Genomic DNA, 11,368 nt, shown 5'->3' with positions numbered 1-11,368 from the left:
CATGTCTGGCAGCCCTGCCAATGTCAGGGCCAATGGCCTCTTGTGATGAGATGTAGCCCTTCCCAGCTGGCGTGGCATATACTCACACTTCAGTTAGAACTGAGCTTTGCTTCAACCTCTGCTTCATGCTACTGTACTTCTTCTCAGAGCATATCACATCTTGATAGTTTTATATTCACCTGGATCCCTCTCCAAGCCCTATTCAAAGTTTGCGTCTGTAGAGAGAGAGTACCTGTGTTTTCACCAGGACTCTGCCAGCCACTGTGCAGTTAACTGTGGTTTCTGGGATGTGTGACACAGAAATTATTTTCACCCAACTTGGACCCAGACGTTCTTGACCCCTGAAACCTTGATAGACCTGCTGTTAGCCCAGCCTGATTTACTCAACTTTTTTTTCTCCTTCCAGCATCCTTAATGTGGAGGAGTGTTCGTAATCTGATAATTATTTGTCAATTTTTTTTCAGGTTAAAAAACACCCAATCGTCTTTGCCCCTTCATAACTTCTCAGCTAATTCAATGGTCCTTAGTTCCCGCTCGGTCCCCATGATCTCCCCAGTGGCTGGTTGTCGGCTCCTCCATCTTTCCAGCATCTCCTGTAGGTTGCACTTAATCCTGTTGCTTCTACCCTGGGCAGTTGAGGCGGTCCCTGTCCTTTATTTCCCTGCTCAGCAGCTGGCCCCTAGCTGTGTTGGGGGAGGGGGCTCCGCTCCAAACCTGAGGCTGGGGAGGCAGAGCCCCAAAGAGGGGAAGTGCTCCCAGCAGCCAGTCTGGGGGTGGGGGGAGTAGGAAATCCAGGCTCAACCAAGAGGAGATAGATCTTCACTCCTGGGGTTTCTCATCATCAAAGCAAGAACCGTGGTGGCTCTTTTGGAAGCCACTTGCCAGCCAGGTCATGGGACCTATGCTTGGCTGCAAGTCTAGTGGGATGGGGGGGCGGGCAGGCAGTCTGCACAATGGTGACAGGGTGTGGCATGGGGGTACAGGGAAACAAGGACCAGCTGAGGGAGGGCGCTCAGGGGTCTGGGGTCTGGAGCTCAGGGAATCCCGGGCTCCTGGGTGCCTGGAACAGTCACGCTTCTTGGTGGAGCTCGGGGAGGTGGGCGGGGACTGGGGGTTTAGAGCCCTGAGAGCAGGGGGAGAGCAGGGGGCCGCGGGTGTCCCCTGGTTACACAGTAGGAGCCTCGGGAGCACTTTGTCTTCAGGCGGAATGCGGGGCCGGACCCTGAACCCTCGGACCATTTACCCAGTGTTGCCGAAACTCGTTGCCCTCCTGCCCATGTCCTGTCAGAAGCGACTTCACTGCAAAACCCTCAGCCAGGTAGCGCCTCTGTTGTCAGATCGCCCCTCCCTTCCCTCTCAGGCTACTGCCGGCCCCCTGGGTTCCTGTGCCTCCCTTTTCTTTCTCCTCCCAGCCCCCCTTTCTCTGGTGATTGGCCTGAGCTGGACTGTCCCGCAGCAGCTGCCTGGCCCCTTCCCACAGGGGAGCGGGGGCTTGGTGGGCAGAAGGGTCTCAGCCCCGAGAGGCCACGGCTGCTGGCCTTTTGTCTCCCTCCTCCCAGCCCCGTGCTCATCCCCGGGCCTGCTCCTCGTCGGTCTCCTTTCTAGCCAGGATCAAAGCAGGGTCACCTTTCCTGCAAGAGAAAGGGGAGGTTCCTTCACCTCCCCTTTGCCTCACGTTCACCCCACCCACTCCCTTTGCTCTGTGTTCCCCAGGATCTCTCTGTGGAAACCGCTGTGTTTCCGGAGAAGGTGAGCAATGGGATGCTGAGGGGCAGCAGAGACAAGGAGGCCATGGATGTGCCTGAGGAAGGCCCAGCCCACCAGGGGATCAGCCCCACCCTCATCCTTCAGGAGGCCTCACTGTGATCTGGACTCGGGACACTCTGTCCATATTCTGCCAGGCACACCCCCCCTCCCTCACCATAAGCCCCTTGTCTCTCGAAGGCCAAGACCGAATCACTGTGTCTGCCCCAGGCAGAGGGTAGAGCTGTCATATACAGGGTCATGCGGATGGGGTAAGAGCTTTTCTTGACCTTCGCCAATCTATTCTAGGGCAGAGATTCTAAGAATTTTTGGTCTCAGGATTCCTTTACGTTCTTAAAAAAGTAGGGCTCTGAAAAGCTTTTGCTTATGTGGGTAATTTCTATTGATATTTACCATATTAGAAATTAAAATAGACTTAAAATATTTATTTAAAAACAACATTAATTAACCCACTATATGTGAATATAGATACCATTTTTATGAAAAATAATTATTTTCCATATTGGAAAATATTTAGTGAGAAGAGTGGCATTGGTTTACATTTTTGCAAATATCTTTAATGTCTGTTGTAATCGAGAGCTGGACTCTCCTATCTGCTTCTACATTCCATCTGTTGTTGCAATATCACATGTCATATGGCTTCTGGAAAATTCCATTACACTCATGAGAGAATAGGAGTGAAAAAAAGGCAAATCGCATCTTGTATTATGAAAATAATTTTGGCTACTTAGGGCACTGAATGGGTCTCAGGGACCTCCAGGGTTACCGGACCACACTTTGCATATCTCTGATCAAGAGCGAAACTTTTCCCGTAAAGGGCCAGAGTTCCTTCACAGGAACTCTGTAAATATTTTGCGCTTTACTGTCTGTCACAGCTATTCGACTCTGCCTTGTATCGGGAAAGTAGCCATAGATCATATGTAAACAAATAGGTGTGACTCTTTTCCCATAAAAACTTATTTAAAAAATCGGGGGCTGGATTTGGCCCACTGGCTATAGTTTGCCAACCCCTGATCTCGAATACCAAGCTTGCAGGGGCCCTGGGTTTAGGGCTTAGGCCACAAAAGGGAGAGGACAGTGCCATCTGACTCATCCTAGCCAGGCTCCTTCCAGAGGAAGCGAAAGGGAATTTCTCAGACAAGACTAGATTTTTCTATTTCTAATGGCTCTAGTTCTCAATTTAGTGAAATCTGCAGTCTCCACCTTAATACTTAGATATCCCTTGGCCAGCTCTGCTTCTCCCAAAGTGCATCGAAGCCTCTCCCCTGTAATTCTGCTGTCCCTCAGAAAGCACACGCATATCCAGCCCCAGGGAAGTTGTCCCGGCCATCACTGCCTCACCCCCACCTAGAGTCACAGGCACCTGGGGATGGGGCAGGCGGTGCAAGACGCTGAAGTGGACCAGCCAGCCCTCTCACTCCCGAGCCAGGCCACTTGAGCGTCATTTTGTCATCCAGGCTCCTGTTTCCTTTTGGAGCTTCTTTCCTACATACCCCTGTTCCCAGGGTCTCCCAGTGAGAGGGTATTTTTCTTCCTCTGCTAGAGGAAAAGGGGGTTACTCCTGATTCTGGTTCATGTGTGGGTCGAAGTCTCCAACCTGACATTTCCTCTGGTTATTCCCATTCATCCCCTGGTCCTTTCCTTGGCTCTGCCTGCCCCCTGACAGTCCTTTTGCTTCCTGACCTGACTGTGCTGGGTGCTGTCTGGCTGGAGGAGACGGTCTCTGGACCCCTTAGGGACTGTCCAGAACACTAAGGAAATGCCTGGAAAGATCCTGAGACAGACTTAGAAACTTGTAATGATGGTACTTGCCCTCCCCCAGCCCCCCACCAGCTGCATCCTTCTTTGGCCCTCCTTGTCTTTTCTACCAGGGTAATGTGGTCCCCCCTCTCCCGAAGGGCCTGGCATTACTAGGCAAAGGCTGGAGTCTGAGGTGGGTGGATGGAGCAAGCTCCCAAACCTGAGTTATCAGGAGAAGCTCCGTGCTGTGGGGGGACCCCAGGGCACACACAAAGCCAGCTTTCCCAGCTTCACCCCCAGAGAGAGATTGTGTGCTACCAGCTCACGAGGAAACTCATGTGCTCCTCTTCTGACCACGTTCAAATTCAACAAGGAAGATACTGCTTTTTGGCTTTAAACATAGAACATTCGAGCTGGACTTTTATGGTCTTGCGAAGAACACTGTGCTAGTGCCCACCCACACCTGGTCTCTGCCCTGCCTGGCCCCGTCCAGCTGCCCAGAAGCAGCTCTGCACAAGCTCTCCAGGCTCCTCGGCAGAGACTTGGTAGATTTACGAGTTTGGCCTTGGCCGAGGCCTTCTCGCCGTGGCTCCCAGCCACGGTCCAGATGCTCTCCCACATCTCGCGCTGCCGCGGCTGGGACGTTCTGTGTCTGCTTTTCTGCCTCCACACCAGTTTGCTGAGTCACGCCCTCAGCCCCCTTCCCCTGCTGCCCTGGCCAGCCCTGTGGCGGAACAGCAGCTCCTCACACCGGAGCTCAGAGCCCCGGCCCCTCCCAGTCGGCCAGAATCTCATTCGTTCTCATGACGGCAGTGGTGGCGTCTGTCTAAGGCTACCCCTGTTGGGACTCTAGTTGGCCTGGCCTGTGCCTTCCCACTCTGAGGCACCGAAGTTTAACAAAAAGATGGTTCCTTCTCTGTCTGGACTTTACCTGATCTGAAGCCACACCTGATCTGGAAAGTTACTTTCTGTATGTGTAGACACTGAGTTTTCCTCAAACTGTTTCTACAAGGCCAGAGATAAATTCCATTAAAGCACTATCTGATTTCTGGCACCCCATGGCAGGACTAAGGGAGAGCCTGGGAGGGCAGTGCCTGTGGGGAGGAGCTGGCCGGAGGGAGCTCGTTGTAGACAGATTGTAGAAATGACTCCTGAGCCAGTGGGGCCTTCGGCCAAAATCTTACAAGGAACCCTGTGAACCCAGGCTTATCTTGTTTGTCCTCGAGGTTAGGTTTCTAATACAACGGAAGATTATAATTATTATCCCCTGGAAAAGATATATGTTATCCTTCTCAGGTCCTTCAAGGATGTAACTGAGTCTATCAAAACCTTCAAACGCGAGGGCTTAAGATGCTGCCTGGTTCAGTTAAGGTAGAGCTGCCTCTGGGATAAAATCTCAAACTAGGCAGCTAGGACTATGTACAAGTTTCTCTGGATACTGGAATGTAAGCAATGTAAGCTTTATGGTTTAACCTGTAAATATAACTCATAGCAAGAGAAGAGTGGAAGGGTGCAGGGCCCAGAGAGGGAGAAAATGTAGTGATGAGGGGCAGCTGGAGAGACCATAACGCAGATACAAAATTCCTAAGTTCCTGATGTTGGGTAAGCATCTTGCAGTGCAATAACAAAGTATGTTCCCTTCTTCAGTTTCCTCTCTACCTATGTGACCCCGGCCCAGCTCTGCCCACACTCACAGCTGCCGAGAGCCTGTCTGGCCCCTGGCTTTCCCATCAGCACCTGTAGCTGCTGCCAGCCTCAGCCGCTACCTCTGTACATGTGCAGCAGTGTCTGTCTTCTTGCAATCTCCAGAGGGTCTGTGGGAACCTTAGGGGAGAAAAGCAAGGGACAGTGCCCTAACTCAACTTCCAACTCAGTCAGACCCTTTCCTTGCCCACTTCCCTGTAAGTGCCACAAGGGAGCCACTGGGGCATCACCCGTGGGGGACAAGATGAGGATCTGCTCCCTGGTCCTCCTGAATACTCTCCGTCACAGAGGTGCCCACTGCTCTGCCTGGTCTGTGTGCTGGAACCTGGGAGTGGAGCCTGAATCAGATCGATGGGTGAGAGGCAGAATGAAGACAGGCAGGGCCTGGCAGAGAATCCAGGTCCCTAAGCTTGAGTCACAGCCCAGGAGAAAAGGGCGACTGTGATGATCACTTGTCACCAGGTGCTGGTGAGAGCGGCCTGGTGGGAAGAAGAGCATCTGCCTCTCCAGAGACTTGGGGCCCGGTCTCTGCCTCCTTTGTTCTTTGGCCCGAGGTGACGACTGTGGTGGAGTCAAGGCCAGAGCACCCCAGGCCTCCGGCGTAGAGACGCGATCGCATCGGCCACTTCTGCAAGACATGGGGAGGGGATGAGGGTTATGCTCACTGGCACAGCCCTCATAGTCCTCGGCACCCCAGACCGGGCCTTCCCTAGCCTCCCTCCCTGAGACCCGTCCCCACGACTGCTCCGATGACAGCGGTCCCAGGCTCACCACCACTCATGGCCTCACAAATTCTCCTGACCACCTGAGCCTGGCTGAGAGGCACAGGAGGAGCCATCTGAGAAAAGCAAGGGCCCCAAGAGGAGCCCCCGATGGTGGGGAGGGAGGCGGGCGGCAGAGCTGGCAGCAGCCAGGGCCTGGGCAGTGGGGAGGGCAGCAGAGTGGGGCAAGGGCAGGCTCCTCCTGACACGGAACAGTCCTGACCCCTTCTCTTGCCCAGTCCCGGACCCAAGTGCCTGTGGTCCCAGATGTCAGTGCTGCCCACTCCCCCTAAGCAGGGGACCTCCCAGGATTGTCCATCCTTCCAGCAGGAGCATGGCCAGTCCCAGAAAAGGCCAGGTTGACTTGGTTCTGAGGTCTGCCCTCCTCTTGACAGCCCCCCACTTGGGGACTGAGGGCCACTGCTCCTGGCTAGCTAACCCACCCCACCCAGCTGCCAGAGTGCTAGACCTAGCTGGGCTCTCATTTATTCATTCTTCAACATATTTATGCATCACCTGCTTCCTGCAAGGGCCTCACCTTGGCCGCCATCTTACAGCTAAGCAAGCAACTGTGCCACCCGGGGACACTGCACCAGGTGCCACCGTTGGCATTTCAGAGTTGCCCCTTTTAGTCTCAAATTCTTGCATTTTAGTTGTATTTATATGAAAGAAAAATATCTTAAGTTTCAAGACATTTCAGAACTATGATGTTTAAGGAAGAGAGATGGCGAAAAGTATCCTCCATAGAAATAAAGTTGCTGTCCTCAGAGGGCAAAGACGACCCTTTATAACAGCTACACTCACAGTCAGCAACTTACAGTGTGCTCCACCCCACGCCCGGGGCCTGCTTAGTGGCTATGAGCCCCGGGCCTGAACTGCATTCAGCCACTTAACCTACCTAAGCTTCAGTTTCCTCATCTGTAAAGTAATCTTCATTTGGTTCTTGTTCTATTTTTTTTTTCATTTTCTTTTTTTAAATCCTCATTTGGTTCTTGTGCAGATTAAAAGATAAAAATGCACTAAAGCATTTAGTCTAGCTCTGGGCATTACTTTAGCCCCCAGATAATGTTAGCTGTTATTGTGATGATGATTATTGTTAATCATACTTTTCCTTCATGATCTCATTTCATACCCTGGAAGCAAAGTCAGACTCATGTTATCTTCCCTTTCCGTATAATAAAACTGAGGTTCAGGAAAGGTAGGTGACAGTCGGGTAAGTGATGCATGCAGGAAGCCCTCCTTCCCCCTTTCCCAGCCCCTGCCACTCCCCCACCCAGCTTGGTAAACCAAGAGTTATCTAGAGTGATGTTTTCTTAGAGCTTTGTTCTCCAAAGGGGGATCCCTCCTGAGACAGAAGTCCAGAGGACACCAAGGCACTGTACAGTGGCATGGTGCCCCTTGGAATCTAGGAATCTCCTAGGTGTGGTTTCTTTCCCAGGCCCCAGCCCTGGAAACTACCCCCTTTTGTCCTCTACCACTAAGTGCTCCGGAGTCTTGGGGCCTCTAAGAATTTCCCTCCCCTTGGAGGAACCATATTCTCATGAAGTCATTTCCAGTCATCACTCCCACTGCATCCCATGAGAAACATTATCATTCCAGTCCCAAGAGCCAGCCTCAGCTCTTCTCCCCCTGAGAGAGCAGGAAGCAGCTGGCCCCAGCGTCAGCTCTGCCGAGGGCAGGGGCACTGAGTCCAGTATCCCCCATCCCAAACCCCCTTCCCCAAGGCCCCGGGCCCATGACCTACCTTGAGAGGGTGCAAGTAGCGGAGTCCACGCAGGAAGGGTGGCCAGGCGGGGCCAGGCATCTCGTGGCCAAGTGTGCGGGTGAGGTGGGCTATGTAGCTGGTGGCCAGCACCAGCACGTCCAACTTGGACAGCTTGGTGTCGGGCGGCACGGCAGGCAGAGCGGCCTGCAGGGCCAGGAAGGCCTGGCGCAGCGTCCTCACCCGGCTCCGCTCCCGAGCGGCGTTCTCAGGACTGGCCTCGCTCTGCACAGAGGACCCCGGGTGAGCGGGTCTGACCGGACGCCATTGCCCCTGGTTGCTAAGAGCATCCTAGGGCAAGGTCTCCTGCCAGGGTAGTAGCATGCCAAACGACAGAGACCCAAGGGCCTCGTCCCCTCTTTGCCTGCTCTCAGCCCGGCCCCGCTTTACGGCAGAGGAAATGGAGAGAAGACCTCATCTGGGCTCAGAACCGAGAGTCCTATACTCTTTCCCACCCTCCACTGTGCCTCCCCCTGGCCCTTGCTGCATCCACACCTAAGTCTGAACCCTGCTTATCAGGATGCCCTGGGGCCACAGGGAGCACACAGCCCTGCCCTGCTCTGTAGGGCTGACCCTAGGCCCAGCCAGGTCCTGAGATGTAGAGGCAACTGTGGTAAAGAGGAAAGGACACCAAAGCGTGCTGGCCCTGTCGCTGACTGCTGCTCTGGGACCTTGGGAAACATATCACTTCTCCGGGCCTCAGTTTCCTTGAGAGAAGTGAGTTGGGCCAGCTCTCTGAGCCACGCTCTGGTTAAGACCGGCTCTGACTTCCCTAACCACCCAAGCATGGAGCCTTGGAGCGGAAGTTGGCCAATGTCCCCTCTCTTGGGCAGGGCAGTAACCATGAGTGAGGCTCTGCCATCAGAGGGGACATCGCAGCCCCTCCCATGCCTGCCTCTCCCAGCTACCTCTTCAGGTCCCGGCTTTCTTACCCGGCCACGAGCCAGGCTCCTGGCCCTGGCCCCTCGAGGGCTTGGGGCAGCTCTGCTCCAACTTTGGTTGCTCCAGCTGGTCTCTTCCCACAGGTCCTGCCCTGTCCTGCTCAGGCGGCTCTTCTTCCTGTCAGTGCCTGCTAGCAACCGCGGTGTGGCCTTGGCCGGGCTCTTCCCTACTCCTGGCATGGCCAGTGCCCCTCTGGCCTCTCTCTGAGACATGCCACACCCCTGAGGTATGATGCTGCAGCCCCCAGGACAGGAACACAGAGCCTGAGGAAGCCCTTGGGCTCACGCTAGCGGGGCAGGCTGGTCATCCAGCCAGCAACGTCTATATCTGAGGAAGCTAGCGCCAACTCAGTCCTGCTCCGCTCCTCACTCTGGGAAAACCGCCCACCGGCACAGCCCCCGCGAAAAGCCTCCTGACTGCCTCCCAACCGGCTGAGGGGCGGGGGTGCTGGATGCGGGGAGTGGCCAGGCCCTGGGAGGAGGCCCCTGCTGTAGAGGGCAGGAGGATGGTGGGAAGGGAGCTCCCTTCCTGGATCCCTGCCTGACCCTGACTGTGGTCCTGGGATAGACCTGCAGCTTCGGCTTTGGGGCTCAAGTCCATGGAAGGGCCCTGAACTCCCTTCCCTGTGCCAGAAGCCTGGCTGTGCACATCCCTGAAAGGACCTTTCCTCCCCTTGCCAGTGAAAATGACCTTCCAGTCAGAGGGCGCTACTCCCCATACCCCAAACATGCCTCTTATTTCCACCTCAGTGCTTTTACTTTTACCTTTTTGTCCCCCTGGAATACCTCCCTCTAGCTCTGCCAGGGGAAAAGCTGCCCATCCTTTGGGTTATGTCCAAAGGATTTGTGAGGATTTCTTCCAACCCCACAGAACCCAGAGCCCATGTCTCCCTGTTTTATTGGTACCCCATTCTATGCACAACTACACCCTGGCTAGCTTCCTAACAGTTCAGTGTTCTAGATCAGTACATGCCAAGCACTGTGCTAAGTACTTTACATGTATTATCTTATTTCTCAGATCAACGTCTGAAGAAAAAAAGACTCTTACATCGTCATTTTACAGATGGGAACACTGAGGTATCAGGAGGTGAAATAACTTGCCCAGTGCCAAACATCTAGTAAGTGATGGCGGTGGATGAGAGCCCAGGCAGTCAGTGAGACTTGGAAGGCTGCTCCTCACCCTACACCGTTCTGCCTTGGGTGGGTTACTCACATGTCTGTTCCCCTGCTAGGTGCGAGGTCTTTGAAGGCAAGGACAAGGATGTTTGCTGAGCTGCATCAGATCCTCTATTCAGCTAGTTAGGAGGAGGCAGGCCGAAGGAATAGCAAGCCTGCCACAGTCGGCCCTGCCTGCCCTCAGGTTACCACCCCTGCCTGCAGCAGAGTCATTGCACGTCCCTTATCCTCCAATCTTGAACTCCAGAGGAGACAAAATAAGTAAAGGGAAAGTGGAGAGAGGACAGAGGAACAAAGGTGGATATACAGAGACAGACATTCAGCCAACCAGAGAGAAAGGAAAACAGAAGAGAAGTAAAATTCACTTGAATGTCCATCGATAAGGAAGTGATTAAATAGATTTTGCTATATCCATTCTGTGGAATGATATGCAGTAATAAGAAGAAGCAGACATCTGTATAGTGACATGGGAAAACTCTCCAAGATGCACAGTGAAGTGAAAAAACCTAGTTGTAGATCACTATGTATAATAAGATCCCAGCCAGGATTTTAAAAGAAAACACCAAAAAACAAAAGCTATAAGTATAAAGGTTTAGGGACTTCCCTGGCGGACTCCCTTCTGCCAGTCCTCCCTTCCAGTTTAGGACTCTGCCACTGACTGCAGGGGCACAGGTTTGATCCCTGGCTGGGGAACTAAAATCCCGCATGCCTCATGACGTGGCCAAAAAAAAAAAAAAAAAAAAAAACAAACTTTAAAGGTTTTTGTGCTTATGTGAATATATAGAAAGGAGACTGAAAAGATGCACACTGAGTTACCTTTTTTTTTTTTTAACTCCAGATGCAGAGAATTCGCTGCACACTGTCATTTTTGGTCCACGCAGGGCCTCTTGTTAGCCTTCCTCTCTCCCTCCTTCCCTCCCTCCCTCCCTTCCATCTGTTCCCTTTTATCCTATTCCCTATCATAGGCAACCATTCCAAACTGTTTAATGTATATTCTTTCATTTAATGTATACTTTTTGTGGTGTTTTTAAACTATGTACACAAATTCTTTGACACTCCTCCCTTCAAAAGGTGGAGCATACCAGATGGCTTCACAGGTGAATTCTATCAAACATTTAGAGAAGAGCTAACACCTGTCCTTCTCAAACTCTTCCAAAATATAGCAGAGGGAGGAACACTCTCAAACTCATTCTACGAGGCCACCATCACCCTGATACCCAAACCAGACAAAGATGCCACAAAGAAAGAAAACTACAGGCCAATATCACTGATGAACATAGATGCAAAAATCCTCAACAAAATACTAGCAAACAGAATCCAACAGCACATTGAAAGGATCATACACCATGATCAAGTGGGGTTTATCCCAGGAATGCAAGGATTCTTCAATATACGCAAATCAATCAATGTGATAAACCATATTCACAAACTGAAGGAGAAAAACCATATGATCATCTCAATAGATGCGGAAAAAGCTTTCAACAAAATTCAACACCCATTTATGACAAAAACCCTCCAGA

The 11,368-nt window shown here is 52.5% G+C and overlaps 2 protein-coding genes across 2 annotated transcripts; one reads left to right on the top strand and one right to left on the bottom strand.

The window, feature by feature from the left end:
- Positions 1-1,124: 1,124 nt before the first annotated feature.
- On the top strand, positions 1,125-1,877 carry LOC133074598 (sodium-dependent multivitamin transporter-like). Its single transcript, XM_061168519.1, has 2 exons — positions 1,125-1,318; positions 1,714-1,877. Exons 1-2 carry the CDS (start codon positions 1,208-1,210, stop codon positions 1,864-1,866), a joined length of 264 nt encoding a protein of 87 aa, XP_061024502.1. The 5' UTR covers positions 1,125-1,207; the 3' UTR covers positions 1,867-1,877.
- A 3,779-nt stretch (positions 1,878-5,656) lies between these two features.
- Positions 5,657-8,885, bottom strand: TCF23 (transcription factor 23). Its single transcript, XM_061168552.1, has 3 exons — positions 8,664-8,885; positions 7,714-7,956; positions 5,657-5,836 (listed from the first exon to the last, which is right to left on the bottom strand). Exons 1-3 carry the CDS (start codon positions 8,883-8,885, stop codon positions 5,657-5,659), a joined length of 645 nt encoding a protein of 214 aa, XP_061024535.1.
- Positions 8,886-11,368: the final 2,483 nt, after the last annotated feature.

The sequence above is a fragment of the Eubalaena glacialis genome, chromosome 14 (assembly GCF_028564815.1).
Source record: "Eubalaena glacialis isolate mEubGla1 chromosome 14, mEubGla1.1.hap2.+ XY, whole genome shotgun sequence".
Lineage (NCBI taxonomy): Eukaryota > Metazoa > Chordata > Mammalia > Artiodactyla > Balaenidae > Eubalaena > Eubalaena glacialis.
The sequence above is the reverse complement of the archived record's forward strand: the minus strand, read 5'-3'. Positions and strand labels throughout refer to the sequence as shown.